The sequence below is a fragment of the Tachyglossus aculeatus genome, chromosome 5, assembly GCF_015852505.1.
Source record: "Tachyglossus aculeatus isolate mTacAcu1 chromosome 5, mTacAcu1.pri, whole genome shotgun sequence".
Lineage (NCBI taxonomy): Eukaryota > Metazoa > Chordata > Mammalia > Monotremata > Tachyglossidae > Tachyglossus > Tachyglossus aculeatus.
The window spans coordinates 55,122,543-55,140,627 of NC_052070.1; the positions used below are offsets into that span (position 1 = coordinate 55,122,543).

The window sequence follows — 18,085 nt, forward strand, 5'->3', positions numbered from 1 at the left end:
TGGGCCATTGTGGTATGTTACGTCAGGAACAGCCATTAGACTGGGGGAGGAAGAAATTTAAAAAGAAGCATTTTTATCCCCCTTTTACCTCCGATTAGCTTTGTGACCTGGAGTATATCACTTAACCTCTTTGGGCCTCAGTTTTCCTATCTGCATAATGGCAGATTAATGCCTAGTTATCTCCTTGTGAGCAGAGAATGTGTCTACCAACTCTGTTGTACAGATTTATTACTCTATTTTACGTGTACCTCTTTACTATTCTATTTATTTTGTTAATGATGTACATATAGCTTTAATTCTATTTGTTCTGACAACTTGACACCTGTCTACATGTTTTGTTTTGTTGTCTGTCTCCCCCTTCTAGGCTGTGAGCCCATTGTTGGGTAGGGACCGTCTCTATGTGTTACCAACTTGTACCTCCCAAGTGCTTAGTACAGTGCTCTGCCCACAATAAGCGCTCAATAAATATGATTGAATGAAATCCTCTTCCTCTAGTGCTTTCTCACTTTTATGAAGCTCCTCCACCACGGGTGAGGGTGCCAGGAGTCGGAGACAGAGCCCCTGGAGGACCAGTAAAGCCCTCGGCCTGGGCTCCGCTGGTCCCCTCAAACGCTGCCTGCTGTAGCTGATAAGCCAGAGGTTTTGGAGGCCTTGGGGCAGAAGTCTGGTCGCCTCAGGGCCAAGGGTGAAGTGTGAGGTGGGGAAGAAAGGTGAGGGGCAGCCCTCCGCTGCTTTATTTGGCGGTCCCAGCAGAGACACAGCACAGGGCGAGCTGGTCTGCTTGGGGTTGGTGTCCTCCTCTCCTGGGTCACTGGCCCTGGGTGGATTTGTCCATTCAGGGCAGTTTCCACTAGAGCCAGCGGGCTGACTCTGTGTCTGTGCCTGCCCACCCACTCAGCACACCCAAAGTTGGCCTTTTCGCGATCCTGGGTGCTCAAAGCCAGCAGGACCGCCACCACGGACATATTGGCTTGAATTTCCCGGATGACCTCCTAATAAAATCTGGATTTAACCACTCTAACAGTGGGGAGACACCAGGTGTGACATTGCCTGGGATCATTTCTTTTTACTCCCAGCAATCTGGGCCATTGTGGTATGTTATAATAATAATAATAATGATGATGGCATTTACTAAGCGCTTACTATGTGCAAAGCACTGTTCTAAGCACTGGGGAGGTTACAAGGTGATCAGGTTGTCCCACAGGGGTCTCACAGTCTTAATCCCCATTTTACAGTTGAGGTAACTGAGGCACAGAGAAGTTAGGTGACTTGTCCAAAGTCACACAGTTGACAAGCGGTGGAGCTGGGATTTGAACCGATGACCTCTGACTCCAAAGCCCGGGCCCTTTTCACTGAACCACGCTGCTTCTCACTGAGCCACGGGTCAGGAACAGCCATTAGACTGGGGGAGGAAGAAATTTAAAAAGAAGTATTTTCATCCCCCTTTTACCTCCAATTAGCTTTGTGACCTGGAATATATCACTTAACCTCCTTGGGCCTCAGTTTTCCTATCTGCATAATGGGAGATTAATGCCTAGTTAGCTCCTTGTGAGCAGAAAATGTGTCTACCAACTCTGTTGCATTGTACAATCCCAGGTGCTTAGTACAGTGCTCTGCAAATAGTAAGTGCTCAGTAAATACCCTTTATTGATTTCTCCCTCAGAGATAAATACATATGACTCTAGACTGTAAGCTCACTGTGGCCATTCTTTCATTTATTCAATCATATTTATTAAGTGCTTACTGTGCATGGAGTACTGTACTAAGGGAAGTACAACAATAAACATACAACAATAAACAGGGAACATGTCTACCAACTGTTACATTGTTCTCTCCCAAGTGCTTAGTGCAGAGTTTGTGCACAGTAAACATTCAATAAATATGATTAATTGATGTGAAGAGCTGAATAATTTAACTGGGTTTTAAGCAGCCTGGCCTCATGGATAGAGCATGGGCCTGGTATATACAAGGACCTGTATTCTAATTCCAGCTCCACCACTTGTCTGTTGCGTGACACTGGGAAAGTCACTTAACTTCTCTTTGCCTCAGTTACCTTATCTGTAAAATGGGGATTAAGTTTGTCAGCCCTGTGTGGGACAGGGACTGTGTCCAACCTGATTAGTGTGTATCTATCCTAGATCTTAGAACTGTGCTTGGCACATAGTAAGCGAATAATACCATAATTATTCATTATTAATATTAAATACGATCTTTTGGGGGTAGACAGGGAGAAGGTGCACAGCTCATTCATTTCATCCATTGGTCTGCTCCTATGAAAGATTCTTCTTTTGCCGTACTGTGCCAGGGGACTCTTAGGAACCTTTAGAGTGGCAGTCATGGATAGAGAGTTTGACCCTATGACCGCCCCCACCTTCCCCTATTATTTAACCAGAGCCCCATCAGCAGCTGCAGAAGGCATCCTTCTCAAGACAGGCAGCCACATGTTGGAAGTCTTTCGCTCAATCAATTATACTTTTTGAGCTCTAGCTGTGTGCCACTGTACTAAATAATAATGATGATGATGATGATAAGTGTGGTATTAAGTGCTTATTATGTACCAGGCACTATACTAAGTGCTTGGGTGGATACAAGCAAATCAGGTTGGACACAGGCCCTGTCCCATGTGGGGCTCACAGTCTCAATCCTCATTTTACAGATGATATAACTGAAGCCAAGAGAACTGAAGTGACTTGCCCAAGGTCACAGCAGACTAGTGGCAGAGCTGGGATTAGAACCCATGACCTTCTGATTCCTAGGCCAGTGCCTTATCCACTACACCATGATGCTTCTTTAAGCTCCTGGGAGAGTACAGTGTAACAATAAACAGACACATTCCCTGCCCACAATGAGTTTACAGTCTAGAGATGAGCTTTGTGAACACCAGCCCTGAGTTTGTCTCAGTAGCCTCTTCCTCCTCCTTCACCCTGGGAGATTTCTCCTCTCTGCCCTCCTGCCCCATGGTAGCAAAACTACATTAGGGCTGGGTGGCCGGGGCGACAAGCTGCTAGCAATGCTGCAGGACAGGGCATCTGTCCAGCTCCCCAAAGGACAATCCAAAGGTTTGGGGTAGAGGGTGGCCTTTCCGGATGGCCAGGACTCAAGGGAAGGGGGCTGGAGGCTGGTGGTTGCCACCCCAAAACTGGCCTGTGGGCACTGAGGGAGGCTTTGGGATTGGGGTGGGTCCCACCATGAGCATGATAATAATAATAATGATAATAATAATAAGGGTATTTGTTAAGCACTTACTATGTATCAAGCACTCTTCTAAGCGCTGGGGTAGATCAGGCTGGACACATGTCCTACATATGGCTCACAGTCTTAATCCCCATTTTACAGATGAGGTAACTGAGGCACAGAGAAGTTAAATGACTTACCAAAGTGGTGGAATTGGGATTACTTCCCTAAGACCCCTTTTCCTCTGCTCCTCTTCCCCTCCCCATTGCCCCGACTCCCTCCCTCTGGTCTACCCCCCTCCCTGCCCCACAACACTTGTGTATATATGTACATATTTATTATTCTATGTATTTTATTAATGATATGTATATATCTATAATTATATTTATTTATATTGATGTTATTGATGCCTGTTTACTTGTTTTGATGTCTGTCTCCCTCCTTCTAGACTGTGAGCCCATTATTGGGTAGGGATTGTCCCTATTTGTTGCTGACTCATACTTTCCAAGCACTTAGAGTGCTCTGCACACCATAAGTACTCAATAAATGCAATTGAATGAATGAATCCAGGTCCTTCTGATTCCCAGGCCCGTGCTCTATCCACTAGGCCCCATGCTGCTTCATCAAAAAGCAGGATGGCAGGAATCAGATGGTACCCTTGGCAATCAACACGTTTGTCTTTGCCAAGGCCAACTGAACCTCCGATGGTGTTCACAACATAATGACCCGGCCCCAGTCAATGGTCATGACTGAGTGATTACCAGATGCAGAGCACTATAGTAAGTGTTGGGGACCATACATTAGATTAAGTAGATTCAATCTCTGCCCTCAAGGAGCTTCCCACCCTCAGGAGGCTTCCACATCAACAGAGATGGGGTGACTTGGCTCCACGGTGCTGCAGGGTCAGCTGCAAGGAGACAGACCTGCCATCGGGATGAGGAGAATGGAGAGGGGCAGGGAAAGGGGTGAGACTAGGGATACCGGTGAATGTTCTTGTAAACATACCTAACTTTCCTCCTGAGAATGCACAGAGACTTCGTCTCTGTCACCTTATGCGGATATTGTTGGTCTAGGAGATGGGTATTGGAGGTAGAATGGTGGGTAGGGGAGTGGGGATGGGAGGGAAATTGGTCAACAAGGGCAGAGCACAGTGCATGATCATTTATATGGTTAGGAGTAACTTTGTTCAGCAGTGAGCTGGGACAAGACATCTCCTCTAACTCCAACCTATTCATCCTCTCACGCTGTCAACTCCTTGCCCATGTCCTCCCTCCCGTCTGGACAGTCTACCAATTTCTCCATCTTCAAAGCCCCCCCCAAAATCTCATTTCACTGGAAGGTCTTCCCTGACTAACTGCTCATCACCCCACCCTATTCTCCCTTTCTTCTGTTTCATCTGTGCATTTCAATCTGTACCCTCTACACTCTGTGGAACACATACCTATACTCAGTTCCTTCTCCTACCTGAAGTGTATTTTAGTATCCACTCTCCCAGCTTGACTGAAAGCAGGGATCACATCTACCAACTCTGTTGCATTATTCCAAGTGCTCAGAACAGTTCTCTGAGCTTGGCACACACTAAGTGCTGAATAAATGTCAGGGGCTGATAAGTATTAGTCTTCTAGACAGTCTTCTAGACTGTGAGCCCGCTGTTGGGTAGGGACCGTCTCTATATGTTGCCAACTTGTACTTTCCAAGTGCTTAGTACAGTGCTCTGCACACAGTAAGTGCTCAATAAATACGATTGAATGAATGAATGAATGAATTAGAATTCCCAACTTTGGTGTACTCCTCTCTGGGTCTTAGCTCCTTGGCCAGTGGTTTCCAAAGCCTTTGTGGAATGTCACAGCTCGCCGCAGCCTTCACTCCCACCCTTCCTGGCTTAGAAGGGGGCTCAGGTGTTGGAAGTGTGGACAATTTCTTCCACGGAAACTTCCCAGGCAGCTGCTTGGCTCCAGACTGCTGGCCAGGGCCCAAATAGCTGCCCTGCCTTTGCTGTTGCTAAAAACACCCCCAGCCCACCCGTAGCAGAGGATGCAGGGCTGCAGACAGATTCGGTTTCCTTACAGATTAATAAATGCATGAGTTCTAGCACATGCTGGGTGTCCCATTCCCTTTTGTATAAGTTTTCTGCTCCCTACTGGGTCATTTGGGACTCTAAAGATGCCTCAAATAGTTCTTTGATGCTCACCTTAAGGTTTCCACTAGTTGCTAACCCTATGGAAAGTGTCATTATCCCCTGATACATCAGTTCTGGAACAAGTTACAGCAAGGGGGTTGTTAAATGGCTGATTTTCACTTTAGCCTAGACTTGGGAAAGCCTATGATGTATTCCTAGTCAGTCTGCCCTTCATTTTCCAGGTAATAGACAGGCACTGGGAGAGAAACACGCTTACCTTTTTCAATTTGCTGGTTAAGGTTTGATTCTCACCCTTTATGGATGGCTAGCTTTGTGCTCCAAGAGGGGGTTTAGTCCTCAAAAGGGCCCATTGTCCACTGGATGCTCAGTTTTGCCCAGGGCTTAATGCAGACTTCAACCACCATCCCTCCAAAATCTCCTTCAACCAACTGGGCCTCAAATCAGGGATCTTTATCTTTATTTTAATGTCTCTTCCAACTCCGCAAGCTCCTTGTGGGAATGGAACAGGTCTACCAACTCTGTTATAGTGTACTCTCCCCAAATGCTTAGTACAGTGATTTGTACACAGCAAGTGATCAATAAATACCAATGCTGATGGATTGCAAAGCAACATCTTAATAGGGAGCCCCATGCTCCTGAGAAACGAGGAATAGAAGAAAGAATGGAAGGTGGTGAGGAAGGAGGAGAGGTAAGTAAGCAGTGAGGGGAAGCAGGAAGATATTGGAACATTGTTATTCTTTGCCAGTTCCATATGCATTAACTCAACCAGCCTTACAGACTCCAGTGAGGCAGAGAATTCATTCATTCAATCGTATTTATTGAGCACTTACTGTATGTAGAGCACTGTACTAAGCACTTTGGAAGTGCAAGTAGGCAACATATAGAGCTGGACCCTACTCAACAATGGGCTCATAGTCTAGAATGGGTGGGGTATGTTTGGGGGAGTGGGAAAAGACACATTGAACAGTGGAAGTACTCAGATACTCTCTTACACTCAGCATCTATGTACAGATCTTCATACTCTGCTGCTTCCCCTATTAATTGACTTTAATGTCCATCTCCCCCATTAGACTATAAGCTCCTTGAGGGCCGAGATCACTCCTATCACCTGTATTGGTAGAGCAGCAGCGTGGCCTAGTTGCAAGATCATGGGCTTGGGAGTCAGACGATGTGGGTTCTAATCCCACCTTCATCACTTGTCTGCTGTGTGAACTTGGGCAAGTCGCTTCACTTCTCTGGGCCTCAGTTCCCTCATCTGTAAAATGGGGATTGAGACTGTAAGCCCAACATGGGACAACCTGATTACCTTGTACCTATCTGAGTGCTTAGAACAGTGCTTGGCACATAGTAAGCACTTAAAAATAATAATAATTATAATGTACTCTCCTAAGTCTTTAGTACAGTGTTCTGCACATATTAAGTTCTCAAATATGACCGACTGGACCCAGGACTCCTGGATCCCACCTTCTTGCTCTTTTCAACCTCATACAGATTGAACTGTTGGTCAATAGAACCAGAGTGAAGTTGGAATAAGGACACAAGGTCTGCAGTGGGGGGATTTTTCCTCCAAGGAGAATTCCCTATCTGGAATAGGAATGATGTTTTCCCTGAACATCTTGAACCCTCCCCATCAGTGGTATTTATTGAGTCCTTCTGTGTGCAGAGCATGGTGCGAAGCCCTTGGGGGAGTGCACTAGAGTTAGTAGACATGATCCCTACCTTCATGGAGCTTATGCTGTAGCAGGGGAAGACAGATAGTTTAAGAGCAATCGCTTGTCCTGAAGGGTTTAGGATGTCACCTGCCTGGAGGCAGGGAGCTGGACTTGATGGGCCTTTCCAAATGCAGAGATGCCTTCTCACCTTCAATTAAATTCTCCTCTCTGATTCTCCCCTCGGGATCTTGGTTTGCCACAGTGGCTAACCCTGGCTGTCTCCTTTGGCAGGGGGATAAGGAGAACAAGAACACAGGAGTTGTTAAGCAAGTAGTCTCCATCCTCATGACTACATCTCCTGAGAATCAGAGATGGAGTGAAACCAAGAAGACTAATCCTTCTATGATCCACCCTACTCAGTGGGTCCTATCAATTTTCCAACCCAGCCACCCACAGACTCTGGAAGGCTGGGAGACTGCACCTCGAAGACCCCATGGGGTCTGGGAGCTCCTGGGACAAGGGAACCAGGGAGGAAGAAGCAGGTCAGAGCCTGGTGCCCTGGTTGGCTCAATCCTAGGTGTGGGGCTTGAGTCCTCCCCCTACTCCTTGCCCAAACTTGGAAGAAGAGGGGCAGCACACAGCTGTCTGCTGGGTTGGCAAAGAGACTGCCACCTTCTTGGGAAAGACCTCAGGCCCTTCGTGGTAACCTCATCCCCACCTCACCTGCCCCTGGAACACCTCCAACCAGGGTCCTGCCTTCTAAGGTTGAACATGTCTGGGCATTTGGGTGATTTATAGGGGCAACGTGAGCAGCTTGGGTGCTCGTGTTTGCTGGATCATTTTACCAGAACCTCACTGGGCCAGAAACCAGCCCAGGAACTGGTACACCTTTGGCTGCAGCCGCTGACACAGCAGGCCTAAAGAGTGGACTCAAACCAGATCCATATTCATTGGGAGAGTGTCATTTAATGTACCAACAGCTCCTTTGCCCTGGCTTCCTTCCCCAGAAATACCCTCCAATTCCAGCTTCCTCCCAATCGTTGGCCGGGGGGCCTCTGTTGGAAGAGTAGGTGGTGGGCCAGAGTAGGAGTGTCCCCATTCTTCTCCCCCCATTTAACCCTCCCCCAGGTGCTGCTTTTTCCCCTTCCAGCCGCTCCAGCTGGGACAGGCTGAACTAGCCCAGTATAGAGAAGCAGCATGGCCTAGTGGATGCTGCACGGGCCTAGGAATCAGGAGGGCCTGGGTTCTAATTCTGGCTCCACCACATGTCTGCTGTGTGACCTTTGGCAAGTCACTAACTTCTCTGGGCCTCAGTTACCTCATCAGTTAAATGGGGATAAGAGTGTGAACCCCATGTGGGAGAGGGACTGGGTCCAACCTGATTAACTTGTATTTACCCCAGTTCTTAGAACAGTACTTGGCATATAGTAAGTGCTTAACAACTGCCATAGTTATCATTCCCTCGAATGTAAGATCATTTTGGGCAGGGAATGTGTATGTTTGTTATATTGTACGGAGTACAGTGCTCTGCACACAGTAAGCACTCAATAAATACGACTGAATGAATGGAGGAGGGAGTGGATTGGTCTCCTGGCACTCGGGGCTATTGGGGAAAGCAGCACCCCCCATGGGGGCAAAGTTTTCTTGGGCTTTCTCTCCCCAGAAGTTCTCTTTGACTTCAAAGGGACAGGGAAGGAGGGAGGGAGTGGTGGAAATCAGAGCCTTCGTACAGTACTTAACACACAGTAAGCACTAAATAAATACAATTGAATGAATGAATTTAGACCATTTCACAGGTGGATGAACAGAGGCAGAAGAAAGTCACCCGACCTCAAAAACTCAAAAGTGAATCAGGTGCAGATCCCAAGGGCCCAAGCTGCTCCACCCAAAACCTTGACTCTTTGGGGAAAGGGAGGTGGTGTCCTCTCCCAGAATGGCTACCACAGAAACTGCCCTCTCAAACGTCACCAATGTCCTCCTGCTTGCCAAATCCAACGGCTCCTACTCTATCCTAATCCTCCTCGACCTCTCAGCTGCCTTCGACACTATGGACCACCCCCTTCTCCTCAACACGCTATCCAACCTTGGCTTCACAGACTCTGTCCTCTCCTGGTTCTCCTCTTATCTCTCCGGTCGTTCATTCTCAGTCTCTTTTGGGGGCTCCTCCTCCCCCTCCCATCCCCTTACTGTGGGGGTTCCCAAGGTTCAGTGCTTGGTCCCCTTCTGTTCTCGATCTATACACACTCCCTTGGTGACCTCATTCGCTCCCACGGCTTCAACTATCATCTCTACGCTGATGACACCCAAATCTACACCTCTGCCCCTGCTCTCTCCCCCTCCCTCCAGGCTCGCATCTCCTCCTGCCTTCAGGACATCTCCATCTGGATGTCTGGCCGCCACCTAAAACTCAACACGTCCAAGACTGAACTCCTTGTCTTCCCTCCCAAACCCTGCCCTCTCCCTGACTTTCCCATCACTGTTGATGGCACTACCATCCTTCCCATCTCACAAGCCCACAACCTTGGTGTCATCCTTGACTCTGCTCTCCAGGAATCTTACAGTCTAGAGGGAGAGATAGTAGTACGAGTATTAACAATAGTATTTGTTAAATTGCTGGGAAAGAACACATGAGTGAGAATTAGCTCAGGTTCTGGTGGATCCTGTGGGGAGAACCCCTTGGGTGTCTACTGGAGGGAAGGGCAGGGCCACCAGCAGGATTAAGAGAAGCAGCATGGCTCAGTGGAAATGAGCCCGGGCTTTGGAGTCAGAGGTCATGGGTTCAAATGCCGGCTCCGCCAATTGTCAGCTGTGTGACTTTGGGCAAGTCACTTGACTTCTCTGTGCCTCAGTTTCCTCATCTGTAAAATGGGGATGAAGACTGTGAGCCCCCTGTGGGACAACCTGATCACCTTGTAACCTCCCCAGCGCCTAGTACAGTGCTTTGCACGTAGTAAGCGCTTAATAAATGCCATCATTATTATCAAGGGTTCTCAGAGAAGGGGTGAGAGAGGCTGACACACTTTGTAGACATCCCTTGCCCACACTCATGATGCCTTGTTTATGCTCCTGCCCCCTCGGATTCTCTTTCCCCATGTGAGTCCACTTGAACTAAGAGAAAAGAATTCATCTGGTTCTACCAGGCCTTGGGGGGTGGCTGATGAGGAACCAGCATCAGAGACTCCCTCATTGGTGGTAAGGTAACAGGGCACCACTTAGCATCCTGGAAGCCAAGGAGGGCCATCCATCCATCCATCCACCAGCCTGGGGCTAACCCATAACAAGACAGTTTCTTCAGATACTGCTTTCCTGTCAGGTCCTGCCTTGTTTCCCCCTCTCCCTCCTGTGGCCAAGATGACCAGGGCTCTTTCTCCCAGCTGTATGTGCCATCCTCAACCCAGAAAACCACCAGGTGTTTTCACTCTGCCCTCAGGCCCCATCTTGGGGAAAACCAGTGGAGAAAGCTAGGAGAACTGCTCCTGCTTCTGCCCAGCAGAAGAGAAAGTTCTCCCAGAGGCAGTGGGGATCACCCCCTCAACCGACCAAAACACTACCTCCCCAAAATAATCTTCTCCTGGTTGAGGGGGTCACCCTATAAGATCTGGTGGTGGTGGCAAGTGCCTCAGGGTCCCAATGGGGATAAGGGGAGAAGGAGGAGCCTCTGTCGAGGGAGAATCGTGGCAGCAGGGGACCAATAATAATAATAATAAATGATGGCATTTGTTAAGCTCTTACTACGTGTGAAGTACTGTTCTAAGCACTGGGGGGATACAAGGTGATCAGATTGTCCCACATGGGGCTCACAGTCTTAATCCCCATTTTACAGATGAGGTAACTGAGGCCCAGAGAAGTTAAGTGACTTGCCCAAAGTCACACAGCTGACAAGTGGCAGAGCTGGGATTAGAACCCATGACCTCCGACTCCCAAGCCCGGGCTCTTTCCACTGAGCCACGCTGCTTCTCTGTACTAAGCTCCTTCTCTTTCTCCCCACCACCCCTCCAACAACCCCCTGATTCCCAGCCTGGCTTCTCATCAGGGTTCAAGATGACAAGATATGCACAGCTGTAAACAAGAGTATTCAGTGACAGCAGAGGTTTATGGGATTAGGCTGATTCATGACAGACAAGCTACTTGGAAAACTAAATCCATCCTCAGGAAGGTGACTTTCTCAAGGCATGCCATTTCTCCTTGGACCCTCCCTCCACCTCCTTTAGGAAGGAGCTGGGGTATTATCTTCTGCAAGTGGGGGCTTACTGTAAGGTCAACCCTCATTTTAAATAGAGCACTACCCTCCACTGGAATAGCAGCATGGCCTAGTGGATCGAGTATAAGCTTGGGAGTCAGAAGGACCTGGGTTCTAATTCCGGCTCTGCCACCTGTCTGCTGTGTGACTTTGGGCAAGTCACTTCACTGTGCCTTGGTTACCTCATCTGTAAAATGGGGATTAAGACTGTGAGCCCCATGTGGGACAGGGACTGTGTCTGACCCAATTTGCTTGTATCCACCACAGTGCTTTGTACAGTGCCCATCACATAATAATAATGATGATGGCATTTATTAAGCGCTTACTATGTGCAAAGCACTGTTCTGGGCGCTGGGCACTGTTCTAAGTGCTGGATGGCAAGCACTTAGCAAATGCCACAATTACTATTTTCCTAACCTTGGGATGGACAGGCAGAGACCAGGGAAGTTCCAGGGTGGAAGAGCGGGCAGGAAAGAGCAGGGGTTTAGGGGAAGTGTCAAGTCCAAGAGCAGGCTTAGGAATAGTAGTGGAGGGATCTGGGCTAGTGAGTGTTTGAAAAGAAATGCCTTGATGCATGGCACTAGGAGCACAGAGAGGTTGAGTGACCTGCCCAGGGTCACAAAACAATCCCTTGGAGAAGCAAAGTTTACAAACTCACTAAACACGAGCAGGAGGAGCAGCTGGCATGTGGTGGTAGCTCTGAGGCCTAATCTCTGGGCTACAGTTAGTGCTTACATCTCAGCCCTTGGCCCAGAGCCAGACGGGGAGAGGACCAAGTACTTAGAGAAGCAGTGTGGCTCAGTGGAAAAAGAGAGTCTTGGGAGTCAGAGGTCATGGGTTCTAATCCCCTCTCCACCACTTGTCTGCTGTGTGACTTTGGGCAAGTCACAACTTCTCTGTGCCTCAGTTATCTCATCTGTAAAATGGGGATTAAAACTGTGAGCCCCACGTGGGACCACCTAATCACCTTGTAACCCCCCAGCGCTTAGAACAGTGCTTCGCTCATAGTAAGTGCTTAACAAATACCATCATCATCATTATTATCACTTCCTGCACGACTGGCCGGATCAAGGCCCGGTAGTGGGGCATCAGTGAGTCTGGTGGTCTCTCAGCACCATGTCCTAAGCCAGAAGGTCAGATAGTCAAACATCAGCACACAAAGACCAGAAACAGGACACACTCGGGGGCCAGTCTCTCCCCTCTTCAGTCTATACTTCTCACTGCTGCCTGGATCATCTTCGTGCAGAAACGCTCTGGGCATGTTACTCCCCTCCTCAAAAATCTCTGATGGCTGCCTGTCAACCTACGCATCAAGCAAAAACTCCTCACTCTCAGCTTCAAGGCTGTCCATCCCCTCGGCCCCTCCTACCTCACCTCCCTTCTCTCCTTCTCCAGCCCAGCCCGCACCCTCCGCTCCTCTACCACCGCTAACCTCCTCACTGTACCTGGTTCTCGCCTGTCCCGCCGTCGACCCCTGGTCTGGAATGCCCTCCCTCTGCACATCCGCCAAGCTAGCTCTCGTCCTCCCTTCAAAGCCCAACTGAGAGCTCACCTCCTCCAGGAGGCCTTCCCAGACTGAGCCCCCTTTTTCCTCTCCTCCTTCCCGTCTGCCCACACCCTACTTCCTTCCCCTCCCCAAAGCACCTGCATGTATGTTTGTACAGATTTATTACTCTATTTATTTTACTTGTACATATTTACTATTCTATTTATTTTGTTAATGATGTGCATCTAGCTTTATTTCTATTTATTCTGATGACACCTGTCCACATGTTCGGTTTTGTTGTCTGTCTCCCCCTTCTAGGCTGTGAGCCCGTTGTTGGGTAGGGACCGTCTCTATATGTTGCCAACTTGTACTTCCCAAGCGCTTAGTCCAGTGCTCTGCACACAGTAAGTGCTCAATAAATGCGATTGAATGAACGAATTAACTTTCTCAGGATCGAATCTCACCCCTTGGTGTCTGCCCACCTGCTCTGGAGAACAGCTATCTCCACCTCTAAGGGTATTTTCTAAGGCATAGCTCTTGGCAGGATAACGGTGGGAGCAGAGGAACAAGAGGAGCAGGCACATTGGTGGTGGCAGAGGGGACTAGACGAAGCTGGACCACGGCTGGCCCTGAGCCCCCAGGAGCAGGGGCGGGGGCAGGAGGCAGTGGTCCGAGTGACTGAGGAGAAGCAGCAGGGAAGGGTGATGATGACAAGGGGGAACCCAGGGAAGGGAAGGAGGGATGAGGGAGCGAGGGGTGATGGAGGAAAAGGAGCTGAAGGGCATGGGGAAGAACAAGGAAAGTAGGTGGGGAGGCAGGGAGGGAGAGGCCAGGGCGTGCAGGAGTTGCAGGGGAGGGAGAGCCCTAGGTGCAGGAGATGGGGGGCAGGGGAGGAAGAGCCCAGGGGTGCAGGAGAGGAAGAGCCCCGGGGTGAAGGAGACAGGGGGCAGGGGAGGGAAGAGCACAGGGGTGCAGAGGAGGGAGATTTCAGGGTGCAGGAGTCAGGGGGCAAGGGAGTGAGAGCCCAGGGATGCAAAAGAGGAAGAACGCCGTGGATGAAGGAGTCAGGGGGCAGGGGAGGGAGAGCCCAGGGGTGCAGAGGAGGGAGATTTCAGGGTGCAGGAGTCGGGGGGCAAGGGAGTGAGAGCCCATGGGTGCAAGAGAGGAAGAACCCCGTGGATGAAGGAGTCAGGGGGCAGGGGAGGGAGAGCCCGGGGGTGCAGAGGAGGGAGATTTCAGGGTGCAGGAGTCGGGGGGCAAGGGAGTGAGAGCCCAGGAGTGCAAGAGAGGAAGAACCCCGTGGACGAAGGAGTCAGGGGGCAGGGGAGGGAGAGCCCGGGGGTGCAGAGGAGGGAGATTTCAGGGTGCAGGAGTCGGGGGGCAAGGGAGTGAGAGCCCAGGAGTGCAAGAGAGGAAGAACCCCGTGGATGAAGGAGTCAGGGGGCAGGGGAGGGAGAGCCCAGGGGTGCAGAGGAGGGAAATTTCAGGGAGCAATTTCAGGGTGCAGGAGTCGGGGGGCAAGGGAGTGAGAGCCCAGGGATGCAAGAGAGGAAGAACCCCGTGGATGAAGGAGTCAGGGGGTAGGGGAGGAAGAGCCCAGGGGTGTAAGAATCAGAGGATAGGGAAGGAAGAACCCGGGGTGAAGGAGTCGGGGGGCAGCGGAGGGAGAGCCCAGGGGTGCAGGATTTAGGGGGCAGGGGAGGAACATTTCAGGGTGCAGGAGTCGGGGGGCAGGAGAGGGAGATTTCTGGGTGCAGGGGTCGGCGGGCAGAAGAGAGAGCCGAGGGGTGCAGGAGTCGGGGTGCAGGGGAGGGAGATTTCAGGGTGCAGGAGTCGAGGTGGAGGGGAGGGAGATTTCAGGGTGCAGAAGTCGGGGGGGGGGCAGGGGAGGGAAATTTCAGGGTGCAGAGGAGGGAGAGCCCAGGGGTGCAGAGGAGGGAGATTTCAGGGTGTAATTTCAGGGTGCAGGAGTCAGGGGGCAAGGGAGTGACAGCCCAGGGATGCAAGAGAGGAAGAACCCCGTGGATGAAGGAGTCAGGGGGCAGGGGAGGGAGAGCCCAGGGGTGCAGAGGAGGGAAATTTCAGGGTGCAGGAGTTGGGGGGGGGGGCAAGGGAGTGAGAGCCCAGGGATGTAGGATTTAGGGGGCAGGGGAGGAACATTTCAGGGTGCAGAGTCGGGGAGGCAGAGGAGAGAGCCGAGGGGTGCAGGAGTCGGAGGGCAGGAGAGGGAGTGTCCAGGGGTGTAGGGGAGGGACATTTCAGGATGCAGAGTCGGGGGGCAGGAGAGGAAGATTTGAGGGTTCAGGGGCTGAGTTGAGATGGCCGGGGACGGGGAGGACAGCCATCCTGACCTGAAGACATCGATGCACAGCCGCGTGCCCAGGACGCACACGGCCTCGATGCGGCTCCCGTACTGCAGCCGCAGGGTCCGCTCCGGCAGCATCGCGGCAGCCACAGCCCGCCCCCGGCGCCTGCTGCTCCAGGTGAGGCCGGCCCACTCCCCAGCAGCAGCTCCGACCGCTGCCACGGCCGCCCCGTGGCCCGTTTATCCACCAGCTGGAAGGGGCGGGACCCCACACCAGCTCCTCCCTCTTTGGCCCAAAGACTTCCCCCTTTTCATTCAGTTAATCGTACTGATTGAGCGCTCACGGTGTGCAGAGCACTGGACTAAGCGCTTGGAAAGTACAAGTCAGCAATAATGAGAGACGATCCCTGCCCACAAAGGGCTTACCCTTCTGGGGCAGGGCCCGCTGAAAGAGCCACCCTTTCCCTTTCACCTCCCCTGGGCACCACCCTAGCCTTCTTCCCTACACACTCCCGGCTTATTCGAGGTCAAAGGCCCAACTTTTCAAACTTCGGGGCAGCTTCAGGGGCAGAGGGGCTGCCACTGGGGTCTCCTGGCGTCTGGTGGTCAGGGCTGGGACTGGACATCTCCTGGGGATTGAGGGGACGTGATACATCTGAAGGGCTGTCGGGACATCCATGTAGCGATAATAATAATAATGGCATTTGTTAAGCATTTACTGTATGCCAAGCACTGTTATAGATGATCTGGAGGCAGAGGAGATGAAGATTGCAGAGGATTTGCTACTCTCCTACAACCCAGCCCTTATGTTTTGCTTCTCTGGTGCTAACCTTCCTGATGTACCTCGATCTCATAATAATAATAACTATTGTATTTGTTAAGTGCTTACTATGTGTACCGGTCACTGTACTAAGCACTGGGCACTGTACCCCGCCGCTGACCTCTCACCCATGTTCTGCCTCTGCCCTGGAGTGCCCTCCCTCCTCATATCTGACAATTGCTGCCTCCAGATTCAAAACCTTTCATTCATTCAATCGTATTTATTGAGCACTTACTGTGTGCAGAGCACTGTACTAAGCACTTGGGGAGTACAAGTTGGCAACACATAGAGATGGTCCCTACCCAACAATGGGCTCACAGTCTAGAAGGGGGAGACAGACAATAAAACAAAACATATTAACATTGAAGGCTCATATCCTCCAAGAGGCCTTCCCCGACTAAGGCCTTCTTTCCTCTTCTCTCACTCCCTTCTGCATCACTCTGACTTGCTCCTTTTATTCATGCCCCCCCGCCTCTCCTAGCCCCACAGCACTTCTGTACATATCTGGAATTTATTTCTGTTAAGGTCTGTCTCCCCCTCTAGACTGTAAGCTCATTATTGGCAGGGAATATATCTGTGTATTGTTGCAATGTACCCTCCCAAGCGCTTAGTACAGTGCTCTGCACACAGTAAGTGCTCAATAAATATGATTAACTGACTGACAGGAGAGGTCCAAGTGACTGAGGTAGAATAGGGAGTCATCTGTGTAGAGGTGGTAGCTTCCCAAGGGAATGAGTGTGAAGTGAGAATAGGAGGGGATCCAGGACTCGCCTTGAAGGATCCCCACAATTAGGAGTGGCCAGAGAGGTGAGGAGAACTGCGAGTCCACAATGGGGAGGGAAGTTAAGGCACTAGCAGCTTCAGGCCCTTGGGTCAGCCAAGCTTGTCCTTTCAGTGCCCGGTGAGCAGGGATCTTACAGGTCCCTGCAGTCTCCCTGGGCAGCTAAATTAGGCATTGATTAAGAGCGCAGCAGCTGGGAACCACCAACAATAGGGAATAGGTCTGCAGCAGCATCTGTGAAAGCAGGGGGCCCCGACACCCCAGCAATGCCCAAGCCCAGCCAAGGGATCTAGGGAAATTCAACACCAGGCCTCTTGATCCTGTCCAACCTCCTGCCTCAGTGACTTCATCTTTCCCAGGGCCTAGCTGCCTGAGGGACTGAGGACACGCCGGTTGGCATGGCCCTGGGGCAGAGCGGGCAAAGCGCTGCCCGCCAATGGGCTCTGATTGGGGGTGGAGCACCAGCCAGTCAGGGGAAAGCTGGCAGCCCTCCCAGAGTCAGCTCCCTACCCATTTCGAAGGTGGAAAGGGGAAAAATCACAGGCCTGGGAATCAGGAGATCTAAATTCTAATTTTAACTCTGCCTTCTTTATTTTTAAAGGTATTTGTTAAGCACTACTATGTACCAGGCACTGTACTAAGCACTGGGGTAGATACAAGCAAATCAGGTTGGCCACTGTCCCTGTCCCACACGGGGCTCACAGTCTTAATCCCCATTTTACAGATAAGGTAACTGAGGCAAAGGGAAGTTATTTGCCCAAGGTCACATAGCAGACATATGGCAGAGCTGGGATTGGAACTCAGGTCCAGCTGACTCCTAGGCTCATGTTGTATCCACTAGACCACACTGCTTTTCTTGCTTTCTTTGTGACCTTGGGCAAGTCGCTAATGTCTCTGTACTTCAGTTTCCTTGTCTGTAAAATGGGGATAATATTCCTGCTCTCCTTTGCTCTTAGAGCTCCGTTTGAGGCAGAGACTATGTCTGATCTGATTATCTTCTATCTCCCACAGTGCTTGGTGTATGAGGCTTAGCGGAAAGAGCACGGGCTTGGGCCTCAGAGGTCATGGGTTCTAATCCCGGCTCCACCACTTGTCTGCTATGTGACCTTGGGCAAGTCACTTAACTTCTCAGTGCCTTAGTTCCCTCATCTGTAAAATGGGGATTAAGACTGTGAGCCCCACAGGGGACAACCTGATTACCTTGTATCTACCCCAGCACTTAGAACAGTGCTTGGCACATAGTGAGCACTTAACAGATACCATCATTATTATTAAATGCCACAGTTTGTATTATTATTCTTCCAGGGATCCCTAAATTTGCCTACCAAGGCAGCAAAACCCAACAGATCTGTCCCATTATCTGGGAAATTTGGGTAATTGGCATTCCACTATGAAGAGCAGATAGTTGTTGGAGGGGGCAGGGAACAGTTCATGTCCAGGCCAGAGGAGTTGGACCAATGGGGTAGGCTTTGGTGAGGAATGACACT

The 18,085-nt window shown here is 50.6% G+C and overlaps 1 protein-coding gene across 1 annotated transcript in view; it reads right to left on the reverse strand.

Annotated features, from left to right (window-relative positions):
- Positions 1-15,194, reverse strand: part of PADI2 (peptidyl arginine deiminase 2) — a 63,684-nt gene extending 48,490 nt beyond the window's left edge. Inside the window, exon 1 of the mRNA XM_038746471.1 lies at positions 15,044-15,194. Within this exon, the coding sequence (XP_038602399.1) occupies positions 15,044-15,135 (92 nt within the window). The 5' untranslated portion in view covers positions 15,136-15,194. The remainder of the gene's footprint in view (positions 1-15,043) is intronic.
- Positions 15,195-18,085: the final 2,891 nt, after the last annotated feature.